The 15984-nt window shown below is 43.9% G+C and overlaps 1 protein-coding gene across 4 annotated transcripts in view; it reads right to left on the bottom strand.

Annotated features, from left to right (window-relative positions):
• The window catches only part of VSIG10 (V-set and immunoglobulin domain containing 10), a 55477-nt gene that overhangs the window by 13431 nt on the left and 26062 nt on the right, over positions 1–15984 (bottom strand). For 3 of the 4 annotated variants that reach the window (XR_011561181.1, XM_070769589.1, XM_019977346.2), the window contains 2 exons: positions 6496–6798; positions 4034–4294 (listed from right to left, as the gene is read on the bottom strand). Coding sequence is in view for 3 of the 4 variants with exons in the window: in XM_070769589.1 (XP_070625690.1) it covers positions 4034–4294; positions 6496–6798 (564 nt within the window). In the remaining variant the exon portion in view is untranslated. The remainder of the gene's footprint in view (positions 1–4033; positions 4295–6495; positions 6799–15984) is intronic. The other variant, XM_019977347.2, reaches the window with a different exon arrangement.

Raw genomic sequence — 15984 nt, 5'->3', positions numbered from 1 at the left:
AAGTCTTTTAAAGGGAAGGACTCTGTATTCTTCCACAGCACCTGGCACCATACATGCATTGTGTCTGCCTTCAGTCTTGTCTGACTCTTTGCAACACTATATAGCCTGTCAGGCTCCTTTGTCCATAGGATTCTCCTCGAAATAATACTGGAGTGGGTTGCCATGCCCTCTTCCAGGGGATCTTCCTGACCCAAGGATCAAACCCGCATCTCTTCTGTCTCCTGCACTGGCAGGCTGGTTCTTTATCACTAGCCACCTGGGAAGCCCACTTGGCACCATGCTGAGTACCTAAATTCCACATGAAGAAAAGATTTGCCAGATCAAGTCTGGAAAGAGGTCACCTGGATAAAAGCAAGGGCCCTGGCGTCAGACCAGTCTGGCTTAGTGCTGCTCCATCACTTAAGAGGTCGCTGATCCTGGGTAAATTAGTTTACACATGTTATCATCTACAAGTTACAAATCATCCCAATTTGCACTCATCTCACACGCTAGTAAAGTAATGCTCAAAATTCTCCAAGCCAGGATTCAGCAATACATGAACCTTGAACTTTGAGATGTTCAAGCTGGTTTTAGAAAAGGCAGAGGAACCAGAGATCAAATTGCCAACATCCGCTGCATCATTGAAAAACAAGAGAGTTCCAGAAAAACATCTATTTCTGTTTTATTGACTATGCCAAAGCCTTTGACTGTGTGGATCACCATAAACTGTGGAAAATTCTGAAAGAGATGGGAATACCAGACCCCTTGACCTGCCTCTTGAGAAACCTGTATGCAGGTCAGGAAGCAACAGTTAGAACTGGACATGGAACAACAGACTGGTTCCAAACAGGAAAAGGAGTTTGTCAAGGCTGTATATTGTCACCCTGCTTATTTAACCTCTATGCAGAGTACATCATGAGAAACACTGGGCTGGAAAAAGCACAAGCTGGAATCAAGATTGCCAGGAGAAATATCAATAACCTCAGATATGCAGATGACACCACCCTTATGGCAGAAAGTGAAGAGGAACTCAAAAGCCTCTTGATGAAAGTGAAAGTGGAGAGTGAAAAAGTTGGCTTAAAGCTCAACATTCAGAAAACAAAGATCATGGCATTGGTCCCATCACTTCATGGGACATAGATGGGGAAACAGTAGAAACAGTGTCAGACTTTAGTTTTTGGGGCTCCAAAATCACTACAGATCGTGACTGCAGCCATGAAATTAAAAGATGCTTACTCCTTGGAAGGAAAGTTATGACCAGCCTAGATAGCATATTGAAAAGCAGAGTCATTACTTTGCCAACAAAGGTCTGTCTAGTCAAGGCTATGGTTTATCCAGTGGTCATGTATAGATGTGAGAGATGGACTGTGAAGAAAGCTGAGTGCTGAAGAATTGATGGTTTTGAACTGTGGTGTTGGAGAAGACTCTTGAGAGTCCCTTGGACTGCAAGGAGATCCAACCAGTCCATTCTGAAGGAGATCAGCCCTGGGATTTCTTTAGAAGGAATGATGCTAAAGCTGAAACTCCAGTACTTTGGCCACCTCATGCGAAGAGTTGACTCACTGGAAAAGACTCTAATGCTGGGAGGGATTGGGGGCAGGAGGAGAAGGGGACGACAGAGGATGAAATGGCTGGATGGCATCACTGACTCGATGGATGTGAGTCTGAGTGAACTCCGGGAGTTGGTGATGGACAGGGAGGCCTGGCATGCTGCGATTCATGGGGTCGCAAAGAGTCGGACACAACTGAGCAACTGAACTGAACTGAACTGATGAGGATTACAGATAATAAGTTAACAAGAGACAAAGACCTTTTGAGCACAGAAACCTAAAACAGGACTGACAGAGGCGACCCTTTCAAAATCAGAAATTGCTCATCACTAGCAGAAATGTCACAAATATGGTTTAGGAACAAGATATGCCAGAATAATATCTATAATGTGCATGACAGTTCTATGAAATTAAGTGACTCTTGTGACATAATAAGAAACGATGAAGAAACCAATAAAAAAGAATGGACAAGATATGAACAGATAACTCACAAATAAAATATAGGAAGCCAATAAGTGTATAAAAATTATCAACCCCACCAGTGATCAAAGAAACCCAGATTAAAACAATCAGCCATGTCCCAACTAGCAAACAGGAAAAGTTTTAAAAAATTAATAAGACTCAATGTTGGTGGAGATACTGGGAAATAAATATCTTTGCATGGTCTTTCTAGAGAGACTGACTGCCAGTAGGTACAGGGTTTCTTTTGGGGTGATGGAAATGTTCTGGATTAGAATGGTGATGGTAGGACAACACTGTGAATATACTAAAAAAAATAAATAAATAAAGCCCACTTAATTATACACTTTGCTACTGCTAAGTCGCTTCAGTCGTGTCCGACTCTGTGCGATCCCATAGACGGCAGCCCACCGGGCTCCCCTGTCCCTGGGATTCTCTAGGCAAGAACACTGGAGTGGGTATTATACACTTTAAAATAGTGAATTTTAGGGAATTCCCCAGTGGTCCAGTAGTTAGGACTCCATCCTTTCACTGCTGATTCAGGTTCATCCTGATTGGGGAACTAAGATCTCACAAGCTGCATGGTGCAGACCTCCCTCCACCCAAAAAAACGAGTGAAATTTACATTATGTGAATTATATCTCATTTCTTAAAAATTGCCCCAAAACAGTTCAGTCAGATTTGGTCCATGGAGCACAGTTTGCCAACCCCTGTCCTTGGACAGAAAGTGAGTCCTGGTCCCTTATGTTGCCCAAGGCCAGGTGCAGTGCCTGACACAGAGGGGCACCTGGGGACAGTGCTCAGTTAGTGGGAAGGGTCAGCCATTCCAATGCCACTTGCCTAGGAGGACAAGCACTTGCTGGTACAGCAGGGCTCACTTCTCAGCGTGTCCACTGTCCACACGCACCTCTGAGGAGTATTCTCATAACCTGTGAGGACAACCTCACCAGGGCCAACACAACCCAACATACGTCGGCCCTGGCTTACTCATTATATTGGTCTCCTGAGGCCGCTGGAACAGAGGACCACAAACTGTGTGGCTTAAAACAACAGACATTTTTTCTTACAGTTCAGACAGTCTGAAGTCCTAAATCAAGGTGTTAGCACCTTGCCCTGTATGAATTTCTGGCCCACAGAAATCATGAGATAATGATTGTTGTTTGAAGCCATTACGTTTAGGGATAATTTGTTCCATGAACAAATTGAACCTTTGTCATTTGTCAACAGATAAATGAACCTTGTCTGTTTTGTTCACGGCTCCATCTCCAGGACTTAGAAACTTATGCCTGGCATGTAGTATGTGCTCAGTTAGTATTTGTCAAGAGAAAACCAGCTTGGACTAGAACCAAGAAGTTTCATTACGCATCTTTAAAGTTTGAAAGGAAGGAAGCATAAAGCAAAAGGAAGGGCGTAGGGAAGGAATGGAGTGGGAGTTTGGAGTTAGCAGATACAAACCAGTATATATAGAATGGATAAACAACAAGGTCCTACTGTCTGGCACAGGGAACTATATTCAGTATCCTGCGATGGGGACTTCCCTCGTGGTCCAGTGGCTAAGCCTCCACACTCCCAATGCAGGGGACCTAGGGTCGATCTCTGGTCAAGAACTAGATCCCACATGCCCACAGTGAAGATTAACGATCCTGTGTGCCACAGCTAAGACCTGGCACAGTCAAATAAATAAATATTCTGTGATAAACTACATTGGAAAAGAATATTAAAAAGAATATGTATATGTGTATATGTGTGTGTGTGTATAACTGAATCACTCTGCTACCCAGCAAAAATAACACAATATTGTAAGTCAACTATACTTCCATTTTTAAAAATAATTTTAATCAATAAATTAATTTAAATTAATGATTGATTTTGTTAATAAATAATATTTGATTTTTTTAAAAAAGAAAATGGGAGGAAGATATGAAAGGAATTCAATTCACTCCAACACCCTGGGATCTCCTTCCCAGACCCTCTTTCAAAGGGTTGTCCCAGAAGACAGGAAGGTAAGAGGACCCCAACCCCAGGACAAGGCAAGGCAGACTCACTGATCTGTACCACACAGCTGGCTCCCAACTCCGGCCCCACTATGTGGCTCCCGACACACTTGAACTTCTTGCCATCCGACAGCTGGGACTGGCTCAGCATCTCCACCCCCAGCTTTGACGTTCCCACGACCACACCTCCTGGCTCTTCTGTCCATAAGAAGTCTGGGTCTGGGTATCCCCCAGCCCAGCGACAGTTGAGCTGCAGTGAGAACAATCCTGGTGACACCTCTGCCCAGCACTGGGGGGCTGACGGAGGGGGAGCTGCAAAATACCAGAGAACATGGCCTTAATCACAGGCTAAAATGAGCCACTGGGCTGAGTCTAAGGATTACAGAACCAGGGTATCGGAGAAACAGCAACTCCAGTTAGTGTACCTTGAAATAAATCCTAGCACAAATCAGTGCCTGGCAAAAGTCGGGTTTCCCCTGCTGGGTGTTAAGTCTCTGAAGAGATTTGCATTTCTCACTAGCCACATGTGGCTATTTGATTTAAATTAATTACAAATTTAGTTCCTCCGTCACACTACCCACATTTCCTAGTAATCACAGGTAGGAGGTGGCCACTGAAGTAGACCACACACAAGAGAATATCTCCATCATCACAGAAAGTTCTACTGGACACTGCTGATCCCTGGAGGGCATAACAGGAAGAGAGAGACTTATTCATCCCCTATCCTCAACACACACTTTTTTTTTTTGCTATGTGCAAATACAATTTTTTAAAAAATATATATAATAATTTAACAAATTACAAACTTGTAATGTAACCCATGTATTCATAATTATACATAAAAATAGTTAGGTATTATTATATATAATATATTTATATATTTTATATAATATATAAATATTTTATATAGAAGTATTTTCTATAATATGTAGATATTTTAAATACTTTATATATTTTATATAATATACATAAATAGAAATTTGGATCTCATGTGGGTAGATATGCGGCATCTACAAGAAGAATTATTGGAAATACATCCAAACGATGGTGAGAGTACAAGTGATTATTTTCTTCTTTCTATTCATCTGTGTTTCCCGCAACAAGGAAATGACTTTATATAACTTTATACACAATAAATGTCATTTATGATAGAGAGCATTGAGACTTAACAAAGGCTCTGAATAACATATAAAGTAAGTGTGTCATTACCCTGCCTACTAATTTGTTGTTCTCATGCTCCCTTTCATTAGCATGGATTATGAGTGCACCCTGTGTTTCTACAGTGGTTTTCCTCCACTGAATGTGTGCATGAGTGTATTTGGTTGTTTCCTCACCTGCAAAATAAAGCTTCATGAACTACGTGTTCTTAACAGCGCTAGAGGGCCTGAGTTAACGGACAACGTGAGTAAGGACAGATGAATGGATAAACAAATTGTAGTAGATCCATAAAATAGATACTCTTCAGCCATATATGAAAACAAGTACTGACACAAGCTACAACAGGGATGAACTGTGAAAACATGATGCTAAGTGAAAGAAGTCAGTCCCAGGGATTTCCCTGGTGGCCCAGTGTTTAAGACGCCATCCTCCCAGTGCAGGGGGTGAAGGTTCCATCCCTGTTTGGGGAATTAATGATCCCACATCCCATGCATTGCTGCTGCTGCTGCTGCTGAGTCGCTTCAGTCGTATCCGACTCTGCGACCCCACAGACGGCAGCCCACCAGGCTCCCCCGTCCCTGGGATTCTCCAGGCAAGAACACTGGAGTGGGGTGCCATTTCCTTCTCCAATGCATGAAAATGAAAAGTGAAAGGGAAGTTGCTCAGTTGTGTCGGACTCTTAGCGACCCCATGGACTACAGCCCGCCAGGTTCCTCCATCTATGGGATTTTCCAGGCAAGAGTACTGGAGTGGGGTGCCATTGCCTTCTCATTGCAGCCCCTCCCCCAAAAAATAACCTCCATTAAAAAAAAAAAACACAAGAAGCCAGTCCCCAAAGGTCACATAGTGTATGATTCCATTTATATGAAATGTCTCGAATAGGCAAGTTCATAGATATAGAATGTAGGTTGGTGGTTGCTAAGGTCTGGGGAAAGAGGGTATGGGAGTGACTGCTTAATGGGTACAGGGTTTCCAAACTGGGGTGATGAAAATGTTTTGGAAATAAACATGATGGTTGCACAACACTCTGAATAGACTCAATGCCACTGAGTTGTACATCTTAAAATGGTTATACATTATATAGTTTCACCTCAAAAAAAAAAATACTTTAAACCTGGCATAAATTCCCTTCTGTGGCTCACAGGGACTCTCCTGTACCCCTAGTTAGCAGCGAGCTGTCAGAAAAGGTAACATTCTCTCTGACATGCAGTTTGGGTGTGTCCGTGTGTCGAGGGAACCAGAGAAGCAGGTTAGGACCCGTGTATCAGGGAAGTCTTTGCGCACAAAGGGAGGCACAAACACACAGGTCACCAAGGGTCAAGGTGGAGGAGAGGAGGGGCGCATTTCTTACGCACAGTAGACCAGGAGCTCGGTGGTCACCTTTCGATGTCTCCCGCTGAGCACGTTTTTGGCCAAACAGGTGTAGTTCCCTTGCAAGTTCTGTGACATTAGTAACAGCGTGAAGCAGCTGGCTGTCAGGTTGTTCCCAAAGAGTTCAGTGGTGGAATCTGGGGCCTGGAACCACCACTCAATCACAGGCGGAGGCTGGGATCTGCTGCTGCAGCTGAAGTCCACCTGGGAGCCCTTGGCTGCATAGAGGGTGCCGTTGGGGAGCCTGCCAGTGCTGGAGATGTTGACCTCAACCTGAGAGGGGCCGTCTGCAGACAACAGGGCAGTGGGGAAGGCAGAAGAGTTAACTAGAGCCCTTCATCAGAATTAAGGGACATAGAAATAATTAAGCAGCAGCCAGTGAAGATGACAATACTACTTACTATGTGACAAATGCTGTGCTGAGTGCCCTTAGGCATGCTCTTATTTGTTGCTATTGTTAAGTCGCTAAGTCATGTCTAGCTCTTTGCAACTCCATGGACTGTAGCCCGCCAGGCTCCTCTGGCCATGGGATTTCCCAGGCAAGAATACTGAAGCAGGTTGCCATTGCCTTCTCCAGGGCATCTTTCTGAAGCAGGGATTGAACGTCTGTCTCCCTTATTGCAGGTGGATTATTTATCAGTGAGCCACCTGGGAAGCCCATGATATCACTTATGTGACAAATGTTGTGCCAAGTGCCCTTAGGCATGCTCTCATTTACTCCTGAGCAATGACATGAGCTTTACTGAGGGGATCAATCCTCATACAATAGGGAAAATGCAAATTGATCCTTTTCAAAAACACTGATGAGCAAAAAAGGTATCTGTGCTTTAAAGAGTTAACATAGCAGGACCTCCCTGGCAGTCCAGTGGTTAGGACTCTGTGCTCTTACTGCCTGGCCAGGGAACCACAAACAGACAAAAAGAGAGTTAAGGTAACAGACCTGGGTATGCTTTCCTTAGAAAAGCCGGTCTATAAGGCTGGCCTTGGCTGGTGACTAAGACCTTGGATTTCAGGGGGGTTCCCACCATTCCCAGAACTGGTAAGAGTGGGGTTCACTGGGGTTCACTGGGTTTATGCTAAGCACCTGCTTTCCTTCTGAGAGTCTGGAGTTTTGGTATGTGCTGGGCAGAGGATGCCTACGTGACCAGCCTCAGTAAAAACCTAGGGCACTGTGTCTCTGATGAGTGTCCCTGGCAGACAATATTTCACATGTGTGGTCACAACTTGTTGCTGGAGGAATTAAGCATGACCCATGTGACTGCACTGGGAAAGGACTCTTGGAAGTGTGCTCCTGGCTGTCCTGTGAATTCTCCTATGGAATCAGTGAGCCAGGGGGTGGTCTTGGGGACCCCCCACACAGTGTCACACTGAAAGAGAAGGAACACTGGTTCCAGCCCCGATCTTGAACTACACTTACTAGCTGTGTGACTTTTGGCAAAGTATTTAACCTCTCTTAAGCCTCTGTTTCCTCATCTGTAAAATGGGGGGATGCTAGAACCCATTTTATGGGGTTGTCATGACAACTAAATGAATTACCATTATACAGTATTCAAAACAGTGCCAGAATTGTCCTCCCACCATTTTTACCCAATGCGCCTAAGATGCCACACCCTCTTTGATGAAGAGATCCATCACCTATTTATGCTAAAGTCCTGTAGAGTGTTAACCACTGCCAGAGACTTCCTCTTAAGAAGAGTTCAGAAACGGCAATGCTTGGCCAAATGAATAAATCTATGACTGTAGAATTCTGAACAAAAATATGCCAGCAAGGACTTCCCTTTTTGGTCCAGTGATTAAGAATCTGCCTTCCAATGCAGGGGACATGTGTTCGATCCCTGGTCCAGGAAGATTCCACGTGTTGCGAAGCAAGTAAGCCCATGTGCCACAACTACTGAGCCCTCAAGCTGCAGCTACTGAAGCCTGCATGCCTAGAGCCTGTGCTCCACGACAAGAGAAGCCACCGCAATGAGAGGCCCAAGCACAATGAAGAGTAATCCCCACTCCCCACAACTAGAGAAAGCCTGTGCACAGCAATGAAGACCCAGCACAACCAAAAATATAAATCAACAATTTTTTTTAATGCCAGGGGGATACATTATTAGAGGGAGCAAACAGCCTTCCCAGAGTCCCTTATAGTACAGAAGCTACTTCACCTATTTTGGGGCCACTGTGTAACTATAGGAATTGTGAGTTTCTGAGAAAACTATTCTTGACAATATGCATTTCTAGTTGGAGCTGGCTTCTAATAGTTACAATTATTTGCTGGAATCATGTCACTTCCCACGGAGGGTCTGGGGAAAAGTTATACTGTGGTTTGGGAGATGCTCAAATCTCCCATTGAATGTTGGCAACTAGCGGGGTAGGTATGTGGACCAGCAGGTCTTAGGGAGTGCCCACAGATGGTGCGCACCTGGTCAAGCACAGGGTATCTCTGTGGTATTAGTAGCCACGTCTGGACCAGCAGAGGTATTGTGGTAGGCTGGGCAGCCTGGGTCTACCAAACTGTGGTCTGGAGGGTCACAGAGGCCTGTCATGAACAGTGCAGACCCCCAGAAACTGACTGGGAAGGGCTTTTGACCAGCACAATCCTCAGAAAAAAAAAATGGTGTTGGATACAAGGAATGGATGAAATGAAGCAGATAGAAGGGTTAAAAAAAAATTAAATGAGGGAAACTGAAGGGTTTTCTGAATTGAGTGTTCAAAAGTAACAGTTCATCTATAAACCCTTGGGTTGAGTCTGCTTTTTTTTTTTTTTTAATAGTTCTAGAACGTAGGACTCCTCATTCCCAACCTAGGGCTTAGGAGTCAGTTTATCCTCAGTTTTATTTGAGGATATTTTATTTATTTATTTTTTTGCCACACCACTTGTTTGTAGGATCTTAGTTCCTTGACCAGAGATCAAACCTGTGCCCTCTGCATTGGAAGCATGGAGACTTAATCACTGGACCTCAAGAGAAGCCCTGAGTCTGCTTTCTTAATTAAAGCTGATGCCACCCATATAAGATGAACTTAATAAATGTGTGTGTTTTAACTGCTCCACCAAAAAAATAACAAAAAAGCTGATGCCGTCTTCTTAAACCCTTGGGGTTCTTCCCCTATTCTGACTACGAAGAAGGCGGCACCTATTTCCATCCCTCCTACCTTTCTCTCCACCCTGCTGCTATTCCAAAACAGAAACCACCAGCCACTTCTGCTTGCAGGGTGATGGCGGCAATCATTCAAAGAGACAGATGGGGAGGAAACGAAAATAGAACAGCAAACAAATAAACAAAATATAGAGTGGTTACAAAGGTTTAGCATCTTATGGAGGCCATGGTCATGTCAAGTTCGGACTTGCGGATGAACACCTTAGCCTAATTGTTATGGGTGTGGACTCTGGACCCAGACACACCCAGGTGTAAATCTTACTGCCACTTCTAGACGGACAACTTCGAGCAAGTGTCCTTCCCTTCTCTCAGCCTCCTGTGCTTCCTGTGAAATGAAAAGAAAAGGAGTAGCTTCTACCACCAGGTTACCAAAGGCTCCAATGAGGTGAAAGAAGAAGAATTCTTACCCTGGTATTTTGACATGTGGTTGACATTCTATGGGCTTCTCCTGTGGCTCAGCTGGTAAAGAATCTATCTGCAATGCAGGAGACCTGGGTTTGATCCCTGGGTTGGGAAGATCCTCTGGAGAAGGGAAAGGCTACTCACTCCAGCATTCTGGCCTGGAGAATTCCATGGACTGTATAGTCCATGGGGTCGCAAAGAGTTGGACACAACTGAGCGACTTTCACTTCATTAATATTCTATACATGTTATCTAACATTGTATCAATAGTACACCTGTAGACTGATTCTAGAACAGGCATCAGCAAATCATAGTCCACTGTCTCTTTTTGTACAGTCCACAAACTAAGACAGTATTTACAGATGAACTTTCAAAATCGATTTGAGAGAAAACACTATCTTTGAACCTCAACTAAGCGAAATGTTATCTCCCTGACAAAGAATTCCATTGTTCTAATTAATAGGCCTATACTACCAAAGAGTACTCAATTCTCTGGCAGTCCATTGGTTAGAACTATGCTTTCGCTGCTGAGGGTATGGCTTCAATCCCTGATTGGGGAACTAAGATCCTGCAAACCGTGTGCAGCAGCCAAATTAAAAAAAGAGAGAGATGAAATATAGAGGCAAATGGAACAACCCCACTGACTCCCTATCTCCCAACTGGCCACTGTTCCTGTTCAAAAGGCCAAAACCCAGAGGCTGTTACAAGCATACGTCTCTGCTTCAGATGAGCTTGGCAAGACTTGAGTTAATCAATCTTGGGCAAGGGCCATTCCATCTTCTGATGAGGCCAGCAATCATTCTTCGGTACACCCAACACCCCCTTTCCCTAGGACCTTATGTAGTAACAGGGTACAGTGTCACTTACCACCATCACAGAACGTGTACAAATCAGAAGGGCCCAATTAGTGAGAGAACATGTGGCTTTCTCGAGGCTCCCTTTCCTCCAAGTCTGGCATGGCAGTCACATCCCTGGCTAGCCAGAAGCACTCCTATCCTCCAAACCCCAACTGAGTCATCCAAAGGGGCTCCTGGAGGTGGATACAAACCAGCTTCCTCATTGCTCATGTGCCCCCAGCTCCAATGCTCCCTCAACACTTGCCTGGCCTGAGAAAAACAGACACAGCGAGAGGCTGGCATAGTGTACCACTCGACTCCCCAGTGGCTACAAAATGATCTCTTGAAAGAAGCACAAAGTCTACTGGAATGTGTTAAGGTCCATGCTACCCACTGTAAAGGCAGAAAGTGAAGAGGAACTAAAGAGCCTCTTGATGAGGGTGAAAGAGGAAAGTGAAAAAGTTTGCTTGAAACTCAGCATTTAAAAAACTAAGTGGCATCCGGTCCCATCACTTCATGAAAAATAGAAGGGGAAAAAGTGGAAGCAGTGACAGATTCTATTTTCTTGAGCTCCAAAATCACTGCAGATGGTGACTGAAGCCATGAAATTAAAAGACGCCTGCTCCTTGGAAGAAAAGCCATGACGAACCTAGTTGTTTGTTGTCGTTTAGTTGCTAAGTCATGTCCAACTGCTTTTCGACCCCATGGACTGTAGTCCAACAGACTCCTCTGTCCATGGGATTTCCCAAGCAAGAATACTGAAGTGGGTTGCCATTTTCTTCACAAGGGGATCTTCCCAACGCAGGGATCAAACCCGCATCTCCTGCATTGGCAGGTAGACTCTTTACCCCTTGGGAAACCACCTGGGAAGCCCAGGACAAATCTAGACAGTGTATTAAAAAGCAGAGACATCATTTTGCCAACAAAGGTACCTATAATCAAAGCTGTGGTTGTTCCGGTAGCCATGTATGGATGTAAGGGTTGGACCATAAAGAAGGCTGAGTGCTGAAGAATTGATACTTTTGAATTGTGGTGCTGGAGAAAAAAACTTTTGAGAGTCCCTTGGGCTGCAAGGAGATCAAACCAGTCATTCCTAAAGGAAATCAATCCTGAATACTCATTGGAAGGACGGATGTTGAAGCTGAAAATCCAATACTTCGACCACCTGATGTGAAGAGCTGACTCACTGGAAAAGACTGGGATGCTGAGAAAAATTGAAGGCAAAAGGAGGACATGGCAGAAGATGAGATGGTTTGATAGCATCACCGACTTGATGGACAGGAATTTGAGCAAACTCTGGTTGATAGTGGAAGACAGAACAGCCTGGCATGCTACAGTCCATGGGATTGCAAAGAGTCGGATACAACTTAGTGACAGAACAACAATAGCTAGCCCCCCAGCCTTTCTGCAGGTGAACACACGGCAGTTCTGCCATCATGCCCACCCAGTGTGGAGGCAAAAGGGGGCGGGTAAGGCAATGGAAGAAACAGCCATGGGAATCCTGAACTGCTCTGGAATAAGGGATTTCTGTACCCTCAGAAGCAGCAGCCCCAATCCTGATGGCTAGATTCTTCAACCGCATCATTAAATTAATAAGGAACAGTGCAGAGCCCTTGCTCCTGAAACAAATAACAAAAGCACATCACAGTGCCCATTCCAGGCAGGTTGAATCACCCCTAGCCTATAGAAAACCTTCCTCCCTGGAAGATAGAGGCATCAAATGCCCACTGATGGATAAACAGAGATCCAGGTGGTAAGGAGGGTGAAAGCTACCAGCCCTCATACAGCCAGCTTCGTGCTTCTGCCGCGTTTCTGTCCATTCACACATTCAAGGTCATTCTCAGCTCTTTGTATGTTTTGGATATTGATCCCTTATCACTTGCAACTGTCTTCTCCCATCCAGTAGTTGGCCTTTCTGTTTTGTTGATAGCTTCTTTCATTGTGCAAAAGCTTTTCAGTCTAATGTAGTCTCATTTGTTGATTTTTGCTTTTGTTCCCCTTGCCTGAGAAGACATATCCAAAAAAAATTACTGGGGAAAAAAAAGAAGACAGCATTCCAAGCATTGGGACAGTCACAATTGTGTGTCTGACAAGACCAGAGTTGTAACAGAATGGACAGTGATAGAACACTGATAGAAGAGTGATAGAAGGATCTTGGATTTGACTGATGATGTTGCAAGGCCACTGAATGAGCTTCCTGAACCTGAACAGGACAAGAGCAGCACCACAGAATCTGTTAAATAACCAGAAACGAAGTGGACCGACGTGGCCTTACAGTGCCTCCATGATAGTGTCCCTCCCATAAGAAACCGATGCCTGCCTCCTTGTCCATCATCAGATTCTTTTTAAAAGACACAGATATAAAACATTTTTTTTCAGTCTCCTAACTTGAATCTTTTAGTGATAGAGCAGCACTCAAAAATGTACAACTAACTTTGCAGTAGAAAAATGGTATATATACCATGTACATACCATGTATGTACACATATATACACATAATACAATGAAATACTATCCAGCCATAAAACAGAATGAAAGCTTGCGTTTGTGACACTATAAAACTAGAGAGTACTATATCAAGTGAAATAAGTCAGATTGAGAAAGACAAATTCTGTATGATTTAGATATGTGGAATCTAAAAAATAAAACAAATGAACAAATATAAAAATCAGAAACAGAGCCACAGATACAGAGAAAAAACACGTGGTTGCCAGAGGGGAGGGAGGTGAGGAGAGGAAAGATATAAGTGAAGGAGATTAAGAGGTACAAACTTTCAGTTACAAAATGAATGAGTCATGGGTATGAAATATACAATGTGGGGAATACAGTCAATAATTATATAATACCTTACAAATAGCTGTGAAAAGAAGAGAAGTGAAAAGCAAAGGAGAAAAGGAAAGATATAAACATCTGAATGCAGAGTTCCAAAGAATAGCAAGAAGAGATAAGAAAGCCTTCTTCAGCGATCAATGCAAAGAAATACAGGAAAACAACAGAATGGGAAAGACTAGGGATCACTTCAAGAAAATCAGAGATACCAAAGGAACATTTCATGCAAAGATGAGCTCGATAAAGGACAGAAATGGTATGGACCTAACAGAAGCACAAGATATTAAGAAGAGATGGCAAGAATACACAGAAGAACTGTACAAAAAAGATCTTCACGATCCAGATAATCATGATGGTGTGATCACTGACCTAGAGCCAGACATCCTGGAATGTGAAGTCAAGTGGGCCTTAGAAAGCATCACTACGAACAAAGCTAGTGGAGGTGATGGAATTCCAGTTGAGCTATTCCAAATCCTGAAAGATGATGCTGTGAAAGTGCTGCACTCAATATGCCAGCAAATCTGGAAGACTCAGCAGTGGCCACAGGACTGGAAAAGGTCAGTTGTCATTCCAATCCCAAAGAAAGGCAATGCCAAAGAATGCTCAAACTACCGCACAATTGCACTCATCTCACACGCTAGTAAAGTAATACTCAAAATTCTCCAAGCCAGGCTTCAGCAATATGTGAACCATGAACTTCCTGATGTTCAAGCCGGTTTTAGAAAAGGCAGAGGAACCAGAGATCAAATTGCCAACATCCGCTGCATCATGGAAAAAGCAAGAGAGTTCCAGAAAAACATCTATTTCTGTTTTATTGACTATGCCAAAGCCTTTGACTGTGTGGATCACAATAAACTGTGGAAAATTCTGAAAGAGATGGGAATACCAGAACAACTGATCTGCCTCTTGAGAAATTTGTATGCAGGTCAGGAAGCAACAGTTAGAACTGGACATGGAACAATAGACTGGTTCTAAATAGGAAAAGGAGTTCGTCAAGGCTGTATATTGTCACCCTGCTTATTTAACTTATATGCAGAGTACATCATGAGAAATGCTGGACTGGAAGAAACACAAGCTGGAATCAAGATTGCTGGGAGAAATATCAATCACCTCAGATATGCAGATGACACCACCCTTATGGCAGAAAGTGAAGAGGAACTAAAAAGCCTCTTGATGAAAGTGAAAGTGGAGAGTGAAAAAGTTGGCTTAAAGCTCAACATTCAGAAAACGAAGATCATGGCATCCGGTCCCACCACTTCATGGGAAATAGATGGGGAAACAGTGGAAACAGTGTCAGACTTTATTTTTTTGGGCTCCAAAATCACTACAGATGGTGACTGCAGCCATGAAATTAAAAGACGCTTATTCCTTGGAAGGAAAGTTCTGACCAACCTAGATAGCATATTCAAAAGCAGAGACATTACTTTGCCAACAAAGGTCCGTCTAGTCAAGGCTATGGTTTTTCCAGTGGTCATGTATGGATGTGCGAGTTGGACTGTGAAGAAGTCTGAGTGCCAAAGAATTGATGCTTTTGAACTGTGGTGTTGGAGAAGACTCTTGAGAGTCCCTTGGACTGCAAGGAGATCCAACCAGTCCATTCTGAAGGAGATCAGCCCTGGGATTTCTTTGGAGGGAATGATGCTGAAGCAGAAATTCCAGTACTTTGGCCACCTCATGCGAAGAGTTGACTCATTGGAAAAGACTCTGATGCTGGGAGGGATTGGGGGCAGGAGGAGAAGGGGACGACAGAGGATGAGATGGCTGGATGGCATCACTGACTCGATGGACATGAGTCTGAGTGAACTCCGGGAGTTGGTGATGGACAGGGAGGCCTGGCGTGCTGCGATTCATGGGGTCACAAAGAGTCGGACACAACTGAGCGACTGATCTGATCTGATCTGTCTGGTGCCGATCATAACTCGAGTTATTGCAGTAATCATTTGGAAAAGTACGGAAATATCAACCTACTGTGTTGTGTAACATAGTGTTGTAGGTCAACTATATTGGGTTGACCAAAAAGTCTGTTCGGATTTATCCGTAAGTTTGGCCAACCCAATAGTTCAAAAACAAACAAACTCATAGAAAAAGAGATCAGATCTCTGGTTGCCACAGGTAGGCTGATGGGAAGAAGGGAAACTGGATGAAGGTGCAAACTTCTGGGGTCAAGCCCAGTCCATTTTCTGAAACTCCCATGCAGAAACGAGGGCTGAGTTCCAATCTGAGATGCCAAGGGCTTGCCTTCAGCCACTGTCTGAGGAGC

This window comes from Bos indicus, chromosome 17, assembly GCF_029378745.1.
Source record: "Bos indicus isolate NIAB-ARS_2022 breed Sahiwal x Tharparkar chromosome 17, NIAB-ARS_B.indTharparkar_mat_pri_1.0, whole genome shotgun sequence".
Lineage (NCBI taxonomy): Eukaryota > Metazoa > Chordata > Mammalia > Artiodactyla > Bovidae > Bos > Bos indicus.
The sequence above is the reverse complement of the archived record's forward strand: the minus strand, read 5'-3'. Positions and strand labels throughout refer to the sequence as shown.